Consider the following 17707-nt stretch of genomic DNA (forward strand, 5'->3'; position numbering starts at 1 on the left):
GGTTAGTGCAGCTGTTAAAAACTCCTAGTATAGGGGAGCCGGGTGGCTCAGCGGATAGAGCAGGCACCCCATGTTTTGAGGCTGTGTCCTTGCTGCAGCAGCCGAGGATTTGATTCCAGTCTTGGCCTTTTGCTGTATGTCATCCCCTCTCTCTCCCCCTTTCACACTTGCGCTGTCTTATCAATTAAAGGCAAAAATGCTCTAAAAAATGTTTGAAAAAGTCCTAGTATAAGATAAAACCATCAAAAAGCATTGTTACTTTAAATGATGATGTTGGAAAGATTTTTTCAAAATTCCCATATGGAAAAATGTCACAGTATGGTATGTCGAGAAAGTCATACCATAGTATGTCTAGAAATAAAATAGAGACATAGTATAATATGTAGAAAAACAACATAACATAATATTTTAAATATTTGTAAAAAAGTCATAGTATGTTATGTCCAAAAAATATTTTAAAAAAGCAACAGTATAGCTTGTCAAAACAAACTTTCAAAAAGTCATAGCATATCATTTTGAAAAAAAAAGTTAAGTCATAGAACATTATATTTATAATATGGTTTTTGAAAGTTCAAAATCTAAAAAAGGTTGTGTTGTATGTCAAAAAACTCATAAGTTCAGTATTTTGAAAAGATCTGAGCATAGTATGTCCAAAAAGTCATTGTAGAGTAGTACATTTTAGAAAATCATTACAGTATGTTGAAAAATGTCATAGTGTAGCATGTCCAAAAAAATGCTGACTAAGTATGTAGTATGGTATGAAAAAGCTGTTGGAAAGTGTTTTTGAAGAGCATTATAAAGGCACAGTTAACCTTTGACCTCTTGGCTATCAAAATGTCACAACTTCATCATTATATCCTATCAGACATATGTGTCAAATCTAAACATATGAATTCTTGAGTTGTGCACAAAAACATGTTTTATGAGGTTACTATGACTTTGACAACCAGATTTCAAGTTCATTTTTGACTGCAAGTGGATGTTTGCACCAAATTTGAGAAAACTCTCTTGGGTCCATTTTCAGATAATGCATTCATGAGAATGAGATGGACGCAAAGTCACAGTGGACTTTGAACTCCAAATCTAATAAGCTCATCATTGACATGAGACAAATGCAAGGTCAACATGACCTTGATCTTTGATCACCAAAATCAAATCAGTTTATCCTTAAGTCCACTCAAACATTTTTGCCAAGTTTGACGGAATCACAGAAAGGTCTTCATGAGATATTGCCTTTACAAGGATGAAAAAGACAAGGTCACAGTGACCTCCACCTTTGACTACAAAAATCAAATCAGTTCATCCTTGAGTGCAAAGTGAATGTTTGTTCTAAATTTGAAGATATTCTCTCAAGACATTCTTGAGATATCACATTTGCAAGAATGGGCCGGACAAACGGACAGACATGCATGCGTATGTATATCCAAGACAACCCCAAAACATAATGCCTATAGCCTCAGCCATCGCTGGTGCAGACATAAAAATATGCAACACTGACACTTACTGTAGTTACTGTACGGCCAACGCAAACATGGCTCTAATCTTATATTCAATGGTGGATTAAGTGATTCACTTTTTGGAAATGGTCAATCTTTTATGGCAATCTTTACTTCTTGGCACTTGAAAAACTGTGTCTGCAAAAGGATTTGCAGAGATGTCTGCTGTGTTTTTGCTCGACTGTACCGGTTGATGATGCAGGGTCGCTGGCCATGGATCCCAGCCTGTTGATGGTGTTGATAACAAAGTTCTTTTCCAGGGTGAAGTTTGTCAGCCCAACACTCTCAGAGCTATCTATTACAAATACGATGTCCAGAGCCCCACAGTGCTTTTCACAGTCTGAAACAAAAGGCAAGAACAGGATCAGCATGCTGAGAGATTCTTAACGATGAAGCTGTGTTTGATTTATGATATTTACCACAACAGCCGCACGTCTCCCTGATATAAGTCATGACATCACAGTCCTGCAGTGACAGGTGTGCATGTCAGAAGTAATGCAACCAAGTTATTCTTATTAACATAGTATTCTATTTAAAAAACAGTACAGCTTTTAAAAGTTGACTCACATTGAGCCCTGGATCACCTATTAGTCCTGGATCCCCCTGCAAACACAAAGACACAGCAGTGCAATTGGATCTCAAATTGTTGTGCATGGTCAAGTCATTATTTGTGTGGTTCTACTGTTGCTCACATCAGGTCCAGGTTCTCCTCTGGGTCCTCTCTCTCCTGGCCCTCCTGGCTGACCTGGATCCCCCTGCAAACATTTTTCAGTGGAAGTGACTCATCTATCTGCAAAAAGCTGAATTTCTTTGGAAGGGTTTTTTTTTATGGTCTTCATCTGATTAACGGCACACATTTTTTCTGCAGTAGACTAGCAAAATGTTCCAAAACACACTACTCCATTTACATGTGTATTGTTATTCGAAAATATTACTGGATTCAGGCAGGCAGGTCATAAAATGACAAGTAGCACTGTACGCAAGATGATCAGGGACGTTGTAGTGGGCGGGAAAGCGGTACTTATTACCAAGGGCCCCCATCATGGGGGGGCTCCAAAAGTATGGAATGAAAAGTGTGGTAATGTTTGTAATTTTTTACTTCTAAGTAATTAGTGCCATAACTAAATTAAAAGTGGATGAATAAATTTGTTGAAAGACTGAACTCATTATAAAAGTGAAAGCTCTCTGAAGCCCCTCTTGCCCTTTAAAGGCACAAAATAATATTTTGCCCTCCTGCAGTAGTATTGATCTCTAAATGCAGCTAGAGCTGAGTGAGCAACTGCTTATGCTGCTAGAGCACCAAAGTACACTGCCATGTCTTCCCTCAAGAATGGGAAATCTGGGTTTCAAAAAAGAAAAGAAAGAACAACAGGAAAGGGAAAGAAAGCAGTCTGACTTTGCAAAAACAAACGTTCAAAAATTGCCAAAGAGAGACATGGGTCAAGAATGGAGAAGGGTAATTTCACCCAAATTTCAAAAAGACATTTACACTTAGTTTCCAACTACACATTGCAGATATTTTCTGTTTCATCAGCTGAGGTTTTACTGTGTGTCTAAGATTTCAATCGCAATCCCAATACAAGAGACGAAAGAAACTTCTTTTGTGGAGGATAAAGAGCTTAAAATGTACTTTTTAAAAAAACAATTCCAACATCTCTTTCCAGAAACGACATCTCATGTACTCTAGACAATCCACAGAGCTTCCTGTGAAGTTTTCTTTGGAGCTTCTTTCTACGGAAGAAACAGTCCCGATGGAAACTGGTCACAGCGGGATCTGTGCATTATCCTAAGGACCTGGGACATTGTTTTTGGAACGATGTGCTGATGTTGAGCTTTCAAAAGTTATAATTCAGTGCTGTGGACATCAAATTCACAGCAGTTTTACTGCAGTGTAATCTCAGACAGATGTCTGTTGTAAACAGTTAGGCAAAAAAAATAAGGGCTATCTGCATAGCTTAATATAATAGCCTGTGGCATAGTCTATGTGATATGCAGAACTAAGAAAGCCTCAGGATTGTTGTATACCGGCTTAAAAACGCACAAGGACAACCATCAACTTAGCTTTATAACAGAACTTTCACATAAGCCATTTTATTTGCAAATACTGGGTCGTCTCTCACCTGGTTGCCCCTGAGCAGGAAGCATTTTTCAGTGGAAGTGACTAATTTTGCATTTCTTTGGAAGAAACTTTTTTCTTGTCTGAATAACCCCAAACATTTTTCTGCAGAAGACAAACCACAAAACCACAACTAATTTATTTTAATGTGTCTTACGAGGCATTTCATAACAACTAAGCACCATGTGGGAGGTACGAATTACTCAACCAAAAATCTTAAACTGTGCAACCACACAGATGCTATTAGTTGTTGATTATGGTTTATGTTTATATGGGCCTTCATGAACAAACCTCCAAATCTGTCCAGCTTGTGTCACATGATCTCTTGGGAATGATTGTGTGTGTTTTATTTCACGTCATCCATCACATTATCGCTGGCTGTTTTTGGAACCTCAGATTTTACTTCTGCATTTTTGTATTCCCCCCACCATGGACACAGGGAGTATGGAAGAGAATTGAGAGAGTGGTGGTTTCCATTTATTTCCCTGCTCCACACTGATGAAAAATACTTATTTAAACTGCACATTACTCAAGTGATGAAATAAGTACATGTCATAACCACTTTAAGTTTCAAATCAAGATAGTAGCAGTAGCAAGGTCTGCTACAGGACTGCACAGTAATGCTTTTGAATTTGAGATACAGTATTTTGCTGAGGAGCCCACTGATTAAAAGGGTCTTTTATTATTACTATTATTATTATTATCATCATCACCATCATCAGCAGCAGCAGCAATGTAACACAGTATTGACATGGAAGATAGACAAATTTTAAAAAATGCTTCTATTATCACTATTTTTAAGAGAAGATGATTGAATAAAACTATTCAAATATTACTGAAACAAGTTTTTGATTTTTTTTATCAATTGTTACATTAAGGGAGTACTAAAATAATAAACAGTAGAATAATGGATAAATTAGTCGCTAGAATAATCAACTGATTGAAAAAATAATAGATTTAAAACATTTTGTTATAAATCTTACAGTTTCTCCTATTGGTCCTTTATCTCCAGGCTCTCCTTTGGCACCACATTCACCCCTGCTTCCTCTGGGTCCTCTTCTACCCGGATCACCTCGGTCTCCCTGTAAAGATCAGAGTTACTTCAGACTCAAGCAAGAAACATGGGCAGAAATTGTGTGAGGTAAACCAAAAAACCTTACTGTGGATCCTCTCGCCCCAGGATAGTTGAATCCCGCCCTTCCTTTGTCACCCTTTAGACGAGAAATAAAAAAAAGGAAATCACAAATTGCCTGAGCAGTTTACATGATGCCATGGTGAAAGTGATGAACTGAAAGGTTTTTGCTCACTATTGGTCCAGGGGGCCCAGGGTCGCCCCTTGGTCCAGGATCTCCAGGATTCCCCATGGTGCCCTGGAACCACAGAAGAAACTTTTAGTAAAAGCTGCATTACCTATTTTTGATAAAAGTCTACTCAAAACATAGAATCAATTATTTAAACATTATAAACATCAACTTTAACTAAAGAAACTCAGATTTATACATCGTAGGGCTGCCAACAAATTAGAGAAAATGTGTCATCCCCTCCTGGATGACACTGAGTCTGAGCTTCACATCTCATATGTAACTTGCAGGCCGACAGTCACTGTCGATTTTTTGGACACACTGCAGTAATTAATCTTTTCACACTGAAATCTTAAGGGGTCGGGTTACCTGTGAAAAAAATAATAATATATTTTCCTCTTACCTGTAGTGCTATTTATCAAAATTAAATTGTTTTGGTGTGAGTTGCCAAGTGTCGGAGATATCAGCAGTAGAGATGTCTGCCTTCTCTTGAAATCAATAGAGCTACATGGCACTCTGCTTGTGGTACTCAAAAGCGCCAGGAAATAGAATTAAAAAAACTCAACACAATACCTCTTTACCGAATTCATGACCCGCTCACTCATGATAATCAACATTCCTCTGTATCAGCAGTTTCATGTAAACGAACAATTTTCTTTATACCAAACACGTAGCGTGCATCTCCTGCCGACTCAACTATGCTAGCTCATCCAAGAAGGATGCCATAAATGTTTACTCGCATGGTCACGAGCCTCTCCTCCATGAGCAGATGTACAATTCCTTCTACATGGTAATACAGTTGACAGGTGTAGATGGGTAGAAGCATGGCTGGATTACTAAATTGACTTACTGGGCTCAGGCACAGGGGCCCAAAGCGTCAGCGGCCCCTTGACCTTTACCTGCAAAATGTCACTCAAATTAGTACTAAGGTACTAAATAGAAAGAAACTCAAACTGACCACAAAGAGATGCAAAGAAACCACAAAAGACAAATATCTGATGGAAAATATTTTACTGCACCCCAATGGTTTAGCCATACTTCTGTCTTCTTGTTGTTCATATATCTTGTATAACTGCAAGTTGTGTCAAAAATAAATAAAAATAATTGTTCAAAACAAAAGAAAAAAAAGAAAAATATATCTCAAAGAGAGACAAATTGACCTTTAAAGAAACTCAAACACACAACAAAGACATGCATTTTCTGTTGGGTCTGGCCTTTTGCATGTTTTGCCCTAATATAAAATAGTTCGTACATGAAACTGCTCACAACAAGGTCTGTGGATTATCCTGAGGAACCAGGTCATGATTTCCGGCAAGACATATTGTTGTTGAGTTTTTCAAATGTATTTTTTGATGCTTTGAGCACCACAAGCTGATTGCCATCTATCTACATTATGCTGATGAAAAGGCAAACATCTCTGAGAACGATATCGCCAACACTCACGACTCACATCAAAACTATCTAGACTGATAAACAGCACTACAGGTAAGAGGAAATATATGGAGTTTTGCTTGAGTGATAAAGTCCCGTAAAGCAACCTGAACTCCCCTTTGTGTGTGTGTTTTATTTTTGTTTGTTTTAGTAATCGACCAACAAATAAGTATCTCTTTTTTTTGGTCCAGAATACAGAACTTCTGTAAAGCTGAATAGGATAAAACACAATATGAAAAAAACCCTCACATTTCCTCCAGCGGCCCCTTGTTCTCCTGGCTGACCCCTCGGTCCTGGCAGTCCTTGGTCTCCCTGGAAAAGAAAGTCAGAGAGAAAACATCATTACAGGACATCCTTTACTCCAGCCCACATACTATAAATAAGCTTGCTCATGTTGATATGAAGGGCGGCACAGTGGTGTAGTGGTCAGCACTGTCGCCTCACAACAAGAGAGTCCCCGGTTCAACCCCGGGTCTGGACGCCCTTCGGTGCAGACTCTTCATGTTCTCCCCGTGTCTGCATGGGTTCTCTCCAGGTTCTCCAGCTTCCTCCAACATTCCAAAGAGGAGTCAGGTTAATTTGTGTCAATGTGCTGTCTACAGGTCTACATGTGTCCAGGGTGTACCCTGCTTCTCACCCCATGACAGCTGAAGTATGAATGAATGTATATATATATATACTATATACATAGTATAAATATACACAAACAATACTTTTACTGGATGATGTGGGTTTTTTTTAAAACAAGCTCAGCTCAGCTCAGGTTATTTTGGCAGCACACCCAGAACATGGAGGCGGGACTCCAGTACTGGGGGTCTGAGAAAGACTTGCTGAGTTCTTAGGTAGCTGCTGAATCATCCCTCTGGCAAAATCCCCCCTCATCATGATCGCCCTCACCTTTGCGCCCTTCAGTCCGTTCTCTCCTGGCCGGCCTCTGCCTCCCTGTGGCCCTCGTTCTCCCTTGGAAATAAATGAAAGTGTCAGAATTTGCGTCACATCATTAATCATGCACTAATGTATACAAATAATTCTATTTCAGCGGAGCATGGGAAGAATTTCACTAACAATTTCTTAGGAAATGCCCCATAGCAACACTGGGCAAGGGAGTGTTTATGATCTTTCTCTGGAAGAGTAAATCCCCCGCAGAGGGAACTGGACCTCAGGGGCCTCGTCTCTCTCACGCTGTTGAATTCTCTTGTAAGGTCAACAGAGTCCACGGCGATTTGTTAGTGTTTCACAATATGTTATTTGGCTCTCAGTTTAGCAGCAGCAGCAGCTCTCTTTAACACATTACACTTCGAAGTTCTGATGAAATTGTGTTGTACTGTATTTATTGCAGCTTTGGCAGGTTGGTCATGTCATGAAAAAACGCAACTGTTCTTAATCCAACAAATCTGCTCTAAAGACAGAAATAAAAATATAAATCTTACTGAATACTGAATAAAAGCGCTGAACTTACCTTCTCCCCTTTCGGCCCATCAGGTCCTTGTCCTCCCTTTATTCCAGGGTCTCCTCTTCTTCCCTGTTAATATTTATTTAACAATATCTTTAAGAAGCTATGAAAAATTCTCAGGACGATAAATATTTTTTGAAGTGTTTGAATACCCCTTCGCCTCGTGGTCCATCTTTACCAGGAAGCCCCTGCAAGAATCAATAGTTTTACTTCAGCAGTGTAACAGTGAGTGTAACAGTGAGCTTGTTTACACCTGGTTTTAACATGAGTCTGAGGAGATCTGATCACAAGTTAACAGCATTACATACAAGTGTAACAGACCACCAAGTTACATTGTAATCCTATTTCATAAACCACCTGTTGAGCCAATGGGTCCTAATTTGTCTCCGATAATGACAATGTCATCAATGAAGGACGGTGTCCGTGCACTAACCCTCTATATCTTGCCCACTTTTCAAAGATTTGGACAAATTGTTATGTGACTGTCCATCATTTTGTATTGTGGACAGCTTCAGTTGTACCAACACAACTCGTAGTGTGACTTGCAAACATGCTAGCAAGAGTATGGATGCAATAAATATACACAGGGACCTTTGACCTTTTAGCGTAAATGACGTAGGCAGTAATGAAATCTGAATTCACTGTAACACACGAAAACACACAGTAACTATGATGACAAAGAAAAGGTATTCCATACCGGAGGTCCTTTTTCTCCTGGTGGGCCTGGATTTCCAGGATTTCCATCTTCACCCTAACAAACAGAGATTTTTTATTCTTTTTATCAGTAAGGAAATCTTTATTGTGTGATGTTGTGTTTTAATTTGAAGTTTACCTTTGGTCCTTGATCACCCGGAGGGCCATTGGGACCTTGTTTTCCAGGAATACCTGGGTCACCCTTAACAAACAAAGAAATAGACATGACTGAAATCATTAACTGATGCACATTTGAAACATCTATAAGTCTACATGACCCCTGAAATAATGTAACGGTTTGTATTTTCTAGTTTTAGATTCATCCTGTTGTGAAAATTCTGGCCTGTTAATGAAGCAAGATAAAAAGTCAGAGCATCACTAGAGTCTTTCGGATTGATCCTCTGAGCACCAAAACAGACACCAAATTTCATTGTAATACATCCAAAAGTAAATATAAATGAATCAATGCCTTTAGCAGTGTGCCATCCTTTGAAATTTGTTCTGTCTGACAATAATAGTTTAAAAAGACACCAATATTGCACAATTTTATTTCACATTAGCAGGCTTGGTTCGTTGGTTCACCACTTTGGTCGAGACTTAAATGTGTCAACAACTGAATAATTTGCGTTAAAATCTCATTCATGTTACCCGGAGGATGAATCCTACCGAGTTTGACGATTCTGACTTTTCATCTAGCGCCATCAGCTGGTTGACATTTATGGTTCTGAGTGAAACGCTGCAAGAATCTTCAGATGGATTTCTGTGATATTTGATTAAAACATAGATGTCCCCCTCAGAATGAGCTGTACTAACCCCTTTAATTTGTCAAATTCTTTGCTTTATGACTACATGCCTATAAGACTTTTGACATTCCATTTGTTTATTGCTGAGAAAATGTTAGCGTACATGTTAGCATTAGCTCAGAAGCACTGCTGTCTCTACCTATATACATCCTCATAGACCAGCGAGCATGGGCTTTACACACCAAGGGAGTTTTTTGTTAACAATTAATTTGCATGCCTATATATTTTTTGAAATGTTATTGTCATGAGCGCTTTCACACAAAAAGTAAATATTAAACGAAGTGGCATCATTGTTTTTCAAAGCAAGGTCAATTCTTCTGAGCTTTTGTACCCTTAATAAAGAGACATCAGTCAATCATGTTGTGCAGTATAACCATCACTTCATGACAAAGATGGACTTGTCGATCATTTGTGTTTCCTAACACCCTGTATTACATTGCACTGTATTATAAAATTATTACTACAAAATATTATATGACATCCTAAATTATGTTTGGAACTGGCCATGATAGAGCTTCAGCTTCTCAGGGCTTGTGATATCCCGTGCATATGCAAGGTAATGCACTCTAATTTGAGTAGTGCATGTCATTCTCAGCTCTACATATGATCATGAAATAATACAATTTTCATAACATTTAATAAAATTAGAATATAAGAAACTCTTGAGTATAAGAACAAGTTTTACTTTACAATACCTGCTATATCTTCAGTTTGACCCAGCCCCAGCTGTAGCTAAACTGCAGACAAATGTGGACCAGTAGACCCAATGGTGCAGTAAAAAAAAAGGTGCAGGTTAAAAACATTTAGGTGCATGTAATTTTAAATGTCACGTGCACCAGTACATATACAAAATTTCTATTTTCTTCGAGCCCTAGCTTCTGTATGAGGCAGTGGGACTTTCCTTCTCTTTCTTTCCTCTTTTGTAAAATGGGATGTACCAAAAATATCCTTTGGGGTTTGAGGAGGTGGAAGACAAAGTCATCAACACAGAATGACACTGAATACATCAGGGGTTTTTTTTGAAAAATGAGCTGGCTAAAATCTATTCAAACCTTTTTTTTTTAACAAATGTAACAACTGTCACAAATTCAGTCACTGCATCTATAAATAGTTTTGATGTGAAATATCCACAGGCAGGAATTTCACATTTTCATGTCGTTTTACGCCCCATGTATGTAAAGGCCTTGTCATGTTTTTTTTGGGGTTTTTGTTTGGGTTTTTTGCAGATAAGTAAAAAAGGAAAAAGATCATAGTTTTAGTTTAATACAAACTTTTTCTCCATCATCACCAGGTGGTCCAGTCTCCCCAACTTCTCCATGGTAACCGTCTGGTCCCTTTTAGAGACAGAAACAAAATGATACAGTCGTACAACAAATCTTTATAGCTATATGACTGATGGCTTGTAAAACTACTAAGCCATTTATATATAGATTATATAAGATTGTTACAGTAGAATTGGACATATTATTATAATAACCAAACAAAACGTCTCTCGCCTCAGTCAAAAATATTTAACATTGAACAACTGCACCTTGAGAGCAACATGTGGAAAATAATTTAATATAACAACTAGATGTACCTTGTCTCCTGGATCACCTTTGCAACCAGGAGCTCCAATTCGGCCAATTTTACCCTGAAAATTTCACATGGACAATAACATCATATCAGTATACTGAACTTATCAGAGTCATGGTACTGTACTGTTTATTTTACTTTGTCGTATGAAGACTCACCTTCTGACCGTCAGTTCCATTTTTGCCAGGTACTCCTGCCACACCCTGAGTATTTGGACGTCAGTGATGACAGCAAATTAACTACAGCATGCAAACACTGACAGTGTCACATGCAGAAAATTTCAAATTTGTGCAAGCGTAACAATAATACTGTTATTTACCTTGGCTCCACTTGTTCCTAGTTCACCCTGTCGAGGTAAAGCAGAGCTATTAATCCCAACATTTCATTCAATCTAACAGATGGACCACATAGCAGGGATATAAAGATTGATCTCTTACCTTATCACCTTTTAAACCAACCTCTCCCTATATCAGAGCACAGAAGGACATGTTATTGGGATAAAGAATGACAACTTAGTTAATGGTGTAACACACAAGATCATCAATGAGCAGGCCTCAGCAAACCTTGGGACCGGGTCCTCCAATTGGACCTTCAATGCCAGGATCACCCTGTAATACAATAAATCACATTCAGCATTAAAATGATACAATATTATTTTATGGAATTTCAAATGTAATGACAATGCTAACTTCTACTTACCCGTCTACCCTTTTCTCCACTTGGCCCAGGACGACCCCTGTCTCCTTTTATACCCTAGAAATAAGTAGAAATATTGACACTTAACAATCTTTGGTATGAGCAGAGATATTGTTTTTGTGTTGTTGGTTTTGTTTTTTGACACTCACTTTCAGACCTCGATGGCCTTTTGGTCCAGGGGGTCCAGGCTTCTCCAAGCACTGATGTTCATAACACTACAGAGATAATAAAACAATATTAAATGTAGTAATACAAGGAAACATAAAAAAACAAGAGAGCCGAAATGTATCCCTTTTTTTAATTGCTAGTCTTGTCAATAACACACATAGACAATAATTATAGTCTTTCTTACCTGTAAATAGGCTTGATATTTCTGTAAAGAAAGAACAACTGTTAGTGAAAAGTACCTGGCAGTGATAATGTAATATAAATCTGATTTTGATTTTAGGGCTGGGCAATATGAAAAAAAAACAAATATCACATCTTTTTTGACTAAACACCTAAATATCAATATTACAACAATATTGTGGAGTTGACTATTTGTGATTTAACAAAATATTTGAACAGTTGATTTTTTGTTAATACTTATCAGTAATGTGAATTTAATGACTAAATGAGTAAAAAAGTAGGCATGTCAAAATACCAAAAATTTAGCAATTAATACCAATATCAGTGAAATTCAATAATTCTCCTTAACCAATTTGATACCAGGGGAAAAAACCAAAAGAATAAATTCCATGCACCTAAACATACACTTAATATTTTTTTTCTAAATAATAAAAAAAATCAATTAAAATTCATTTGAATTTTAAAATTAATCCCTGATAAACTGCTTGAGAGCAAAGTACTTGTCTTATGATGAGAGTTTATGGGCAAGAAACATTAAGATTAAGCCAACAGTATATTAAGTTATTTCTATCATTTTCTGTTGTTTCAACACTTGTACATGTCAGGTGTGACAGTTGGTTTTATTTGTCCCACCCCACATCCACTTATTGGACAGTTGGGTAAAAAAATGACAGTGACAAGTGCAGCAACATTTTCTACTTAAAAAAAAAAAAAAAAAAGACACAATCCTAAAGCACAGAACAGACGCTCAGCCCTTCATCAGCCTGATGGCGAAAGTGTTCTTCCGTATCGTTAGGAATTATTCTTTGTCCTTTGGCATTTAATCGCAGACGAGAACATTTGTAGGTGTATATGCTGCCCCACCAGGTCTGGAATAACTGCATCCCTGGTACTTTGGGTAGTGCAGAAAAATGAGCACCACCACATCTTCAGAATTTTGGCGTTGACTTGGTACTAAAGTTCCGGTTCCCTTGACATCCTTTGTAAAAAGACGAAAAACCGAACAGCTACATCAGTCTGGTAAGTTCAGAAAATTATCTTAAAATCATTTTACTGTAATGCAGCCTTTAAAGCCAGGAAAACAAATCACTTCACATCGTTATTACAATATCCTAAATCACTGATAATACCTAGTGCGACATCATGATATATTATCAGTATATTGCCCAGCCCTAATTAGAATATAGGCATTTATGGTAAGAAAGGAAAAAGATTTCAGATCACCATGGCTTTTATGATACGATTGATGGATTTGGTCTCTATTTCTGGTTTCCCACCAATGATGTCCACAACTACGTAATCATCACGGTACAGTTCATAGGGAGTGCTGGCTATTTCTTTCAATCCTAATTCATTGATGCTCCTGGACGCTGCCACTGAGAAAATTTGGATCCCTTTCTCTCGGGCCTTCTCTGCCGCTGCCTTTATCCCTCCACATGGACTTCCTGTCACATGTCCATCAGTAATGAACACAGAGAAGAGCACAGACTTCGTCCCTGAGGAGTGCTGGGTCATGTGGGTCGCCACTCTTTCCAAGGCGCAGTCAGTGAAGGTGCCCTTGCCCTCGTATACAATCCCATTGAGGGCCCTGATAAAGTTCTCCTTGTTTGTGAACTGACTGAAAACGTGTTGCGTCTCTGAGAAGTTCAGGCCTCCGATGGACCAGTAGATCCAGACGCGGTCCTTGTACAACTCATCCTTCAGCTCCTGGGCAAACATCTTGGTGAACTCCTTAACTTTCTTCACCAAGCTCCCAGGAGGGGCCTCCTGTAAAGCGATGGACTCTGAGGTGTCGAGTGTGAAAAACAGCTTGACAGGACAGGGGATTATGCCGCCTGGAGGAGAGAACATCGACAAAGTGTAAATATCATTACTGCTTTGTTGAACTTACTTTGCAGCACAAGAGGCAAATTACAAATGTAAAACATGCAGTGGTGAATAGAGACAAAGTATGTTCGCAAAAGAAGTAGTAAGTATTTTCTTTATTCTATTGCTCCGCTAAATTTCAGATATGTGTATTGTAATTCTAATCCACTACCTTTATTTTAAAGTTACTTTAGTCCTTTATATACATTTTTTAAAGAAATCACAAGATTCCAACTCCAACACTTAAGGGTCCTTCTGAGTTCAAAGGGAAGTTGAAAAAAATACAAATACAACCATTTAAAGTTGTATGTCCTCCCCCTAAGAGACAAATAAAACAAACCTAAATCCCTCCCCTGTGCTTAAAATGTATTTGATGTGCCTTCCCCACCAACCCCTCCTCCCTCTTAAATACATAACATACAGCCCCTAAAAAATATTTTGAATGATGGAGTATTTTTAAAAGGTGATATTTCTACTTTTTCTTAAGGACCTGAATACATGAACAGGTATCCACTACCGAATACATGTGTCAATTCTTTAAAAAATAATCATCTTATTCCACTGAGCTAGAATGAAAATAATGGAACTCACTCTTACAACCTTCAGGACTGGGTAGGGGAGGGAGCGGAGGTGGAGTCGGTCCTGGACTGTCCCCTCGCCCAGGTACCGGCCTGGGTCCGCGAGGTCTTAGACCTTGAGGGATTGCAGCGTGGAGAAGGCACAGGAAGATGAACCCTGAAATCATCGCCATTTTTCCTGGAGAATTAAAAAAAAAAAAAAAAAAACAAGACGGAGGAGAAGACAGGATTACTGTTAACGCCAACGTGCCCTGTAAATGCAGGAAATAGCTGTCAAACAAGTGAGTCCTAACAGAAGGCGTCTCCACAGAGCTTAGGAATGTTTATCGCTGCTTTAAACAATGTCAGTGAATAACTACACTGTGGATAAAAGAAGACAATATTTAAAATTGTAGCTGAAATGGAATTTTTTTTTCCAGCTGCATCCCAAACTCTTTGGCGATTTGACATGCATAAAGGTGGTTCCCACAACATTTCATATCAAGAAAAATGATTTTTAAAAAAAAGCATATAAAAAAACTCACAGGTCCTAGATAAGATTTTGTGTGAGGAGGGAAAACATCTGTACTGTAAAGTACTGTCTGATGCCAGCTGATAGGACAAGGGTGTGCTGTACAGTAGGTGAGGTTTACTTTTCCTAAAAGCAGAAAATCTCTACAACACAACATCAACAAAAACACGAATTACACTGTTGGTTTAGTGCCACCCCAATGCACAGCTGGGCTTCACAAAATAGATCAAAGTTCACTGAAGGAAATCAAATATGTGATAGCCATGCTGTTGTACACTAGTGGAATGTAAGTACATTTACTACTATTTGGAGGTACATACTACTATTTGGAGGTACTTGTACTTTGAGTATTTCCTTTGAATGTTGGTTTATACTCAAATATGTCTCAGGGGTAAATATTCTACTTTTCACTGCATTACATTTATTAAACAACAATAATTACTCACTTTACCTAGTTTACATCTACAAGTTGAACCTCATTTTAACTACTTTGTATACTTTGCCTCAGTGGCTGATCTTTCTATAGGCAACATAAGCAGCAACCCATAAGACACCACCCAAAAGAGCTAAAAATCCTCCTAGTGTATTGCACATATCATTTTTCATTGTTTGTTATTTATTATTGTTTGTTAGCTGTTTCTGTGTTGATTTCTTAATATTAGTTCTTGTTAGTAATAAACACAATACATATACAAGATCATTATAATGATAACGACAACAACAACATGCATGGTCGATGCAATTTCCCTTTGGGCTTGATAAAGTTTTATCTTAATATGCATTATATAATAATCTATTTGTTCATTATATTTTGTATTATTAATCAAAATCTACCAATGGTAACCAGAAATATGAAATCAATGTAGGGGGAGCAAAAAGTAAAATGTTTTCCTCTGTGATGTAGTGGAGCAGAAATATTAAGTAGCAGAAAAAAAAACAGTCAAGTAAATCTACTTATTTACTTTCCAACACTGCTGCTTCTACACTAATGCATGTGGTGTAATACCATTATGAGTTGTGGAATGTAACTAAGTACATTAACTAAAATACTGTACTTAGGTACAAATTGGAGGTACTTGTGCTCAAGTCTTGTTAAAATTATACTTTAGACTACAACTCTGCATAATCCACAAACATATCACGGGGAAATATTGCACGTTTTGTTGTACTTCATTTATCTGAACGCTTTAGTTACTTTTTACTTTACACATTCAAAAAACATAAAATAAGGAGCTTATAAAATGTGCAGTTTTGTTATGAAATAAGCAATCACAGGGGACATTTTTCTGCTCACAGTACTTTTTCTTTAAAGTGAATTTTCCTGATTATACTTACTTTTACTTAACCTACTTAGGTAACATATTCAATGAAGGACTTCTATTACCAAAGTAGTCCTTTTTTTCCCTTCTTTTTTTACAGTGCGGTATTTCACTAAAGCAAAGGGTATGAATACCTCTTCCACCACTGACTTTAATATAAAATAAAATACTCTGAAAGTGGTTATTCTGAATGATGGATACTTTTATTTCACTAAATTATCCTGAATATATTTACATACTTTTAATTTTTAAACATTTTCAATGCAGGGCTTCTACTTGTAACAGATTAGGCACATTTTTACAGTGTGATATTATTACTTTTCCTTAAGTAGAGATCTGAAGTTCCTTCACTACTGACAATAACATTTAAGTAATATACAACTCTGAAGGTGGCCATTTCGAATAATGAGTTCTTTCACTTTTGCTGCTTTTTGTAGGTTTACATTGGAGTGCTCATACTTTTACTCTACTGTTTGAAGTTTCACTATCCCCCACAAGGTGTCCACTTTACGCTCAGTTTAGTTTTCTACCAAAAACAAACTCAGCTTTGAAGAAAAGTACACATACACAGAAGACCAATTGCTTCATAATTTGAGCTGCTTATCTGGTCGATGCCTCACACCCTACACCTCACTAAACCTTTAAAGGGGAAACAAAAGTTAAAATAAAGCGCACTCACCACGAGAACAGCAGACTCAAATCTTCTGTGAGCTGCGACTCAAGACTGTCAGGAAATTCAAAGTTTCCAGAAACTGTAAACTACAGATAATCATCTCAATCAGCAAACTCCCATATCAGCGGATTCAGTCAGGGTCAGCTCATGGTCGAGGAGCCGCCCGTTTTAATCTCAACAGACGCACGAGCGCGTCTGGGGGCGTGCGCACACACGCGCGCAAAGGGGAATTTCATTGGCGAGTAGATGTTTAGATCATCGTCTGGTGTTTGCCAAAGTCAAGAAAGACAGCGTGGTCTCTACAACACCAGGTGTAACTCTGAATGATAAATCATCTTTGAATAAACACAACATGCTGCAATGATCTATTTATCTGCCTGAATTGACCGAATAAATGTGAGAGTCACAGACTGAATCTCTCCAAACAGCAGCTTTGCAAACACTTCAACTCCACTGCTTCATATCCTTACATGGAGAGAGCTGCACACTCTCACTGTTTACATCTCAAGACTACACAGCACAAGATATGTCACGTTGGAATGTAACTGCCCGCAAACATCCAAAAATTTCAGATAATTAAATAATCATTACATTAATCTATAGAATGGTAGTCAATCAGCCTACTTTGATGATCAATCAGCTAAATTACATTTTTTTTCTGTTTGGGTTTTTGACTGTCGGTGAAATAAAACAGTCTACTGAAATACATCTCCTTGGGCTATGGGAAGTTAAACATAGCATATACTTAACAGTTCATTTACTCATACATGCACTGCGGCAAATCTAAGTGCAAATACTTCTATAGGAGTATTAGCATTGTGTACATCTTTCGTCTTCTTATACCTATT

The 17707-nt window shown here is 37.8% G+C and overlaps 1 protein-coding gene across 2 annotated transcripts in view; it reads right to left on the bottom strand.

Annotated features, from left to right (window-relative positions):
* Positions 1-17011, bottom strand: part of LOC121949511 (collagen alpha-2(VI) chain-like) — a 57988-nt gene extending 40977 nt beyond the window's left edge. The window contains exons 1-25 of one of the 2 annotated variants that reach the window (XM_042495218.1): positions 16866-17011; positions 14379-14534; positions 13137-13747; positions 11917-11937; positions 11714-11779; positions 11568-11621; positions 11432-11476; positions 11306-11332; positions 11188-11214; positions 11027-11071; positions 10873-10926; positions 10565-10627; positions 8630-8692; positions 8495-8548; positions 7950-7985; positions 7804-7866; positions 7242-7304; positions 6594-6656; positions 4920-4982; positions 4773-4823; positions 4596-4694; positions 2189-2251; positions 2064-2099; positions 1916-1961; positions 1684-1836 (exon numbers count right to left, since the gene is read on the bottom strand). In XM_042495218.1, the coding sequence (XP_042351152.1) occupies positions 1684-1836; positions 1916-1961; positions 2064-2099; positions 2189-2251; positions 4596-4694; positions 4773-4823; positions 4920-4982; positions 6594-6656; positions 7242-7304; positions 7804-7866; positions 7950-7985; positions 8495-8548; positions 8630-8692; positions 10565-10627; positions 10873-10926; positions 11027-11071; positions 11188-11214; positions 11306-11332; positions 11432-11476; positions 11568-11621; positions 11714-11779; positions 11917-11937; positions 13137-13747; positions 14379-14529 (2017 nt within the window). In that variant the 5' untranslated portion in view covers positions 14530-14534; positions 16866-17011. Of the gene's footprint in view, positions 1-1683; positions 1837-1915; positions 1962-2063; positions 2100-2188; positions 2252-4595; positions 4695-4772; positions 4824-4919; positions 4983-6593; positions 6657-7241; positions 7305-7803; positions 7867-7949; positions 7986-8494; positions 8549-8629; positions 8693-10564; positions 10628-10872; positions 10927-11026; positions 11072-11187; positions 11215-11305; positions 11333-11431; positions 11477-11567; positions 11622-11713; positions 11780-11916; positions 11938-13136; positions 13748-14369; positions 14535-16865 lie in introns of both variants that reach the window. The other variant, XM_042495217.1, reaches the window with a different exon arrangement.
* Positions 17012-17707: the final 696 nt, after the last annotated feature.

This window comes from Plectropomus leopardus, chromosome 10, assembly GCF_008729295.1.
Source record: "Plectropomus leopardus isolate mb chromosome 10, YSFRI_Pleo_2.0, whole genome shotgun sequence".
In the NCBI taxonomy this organism is placed as follows: domain Eukaryota; kingdom Metazoa; phylum Chordata; class Actinopteri; order Perciformes; family Serranidae; genus Plectropomus; species Plectropomus leopardus.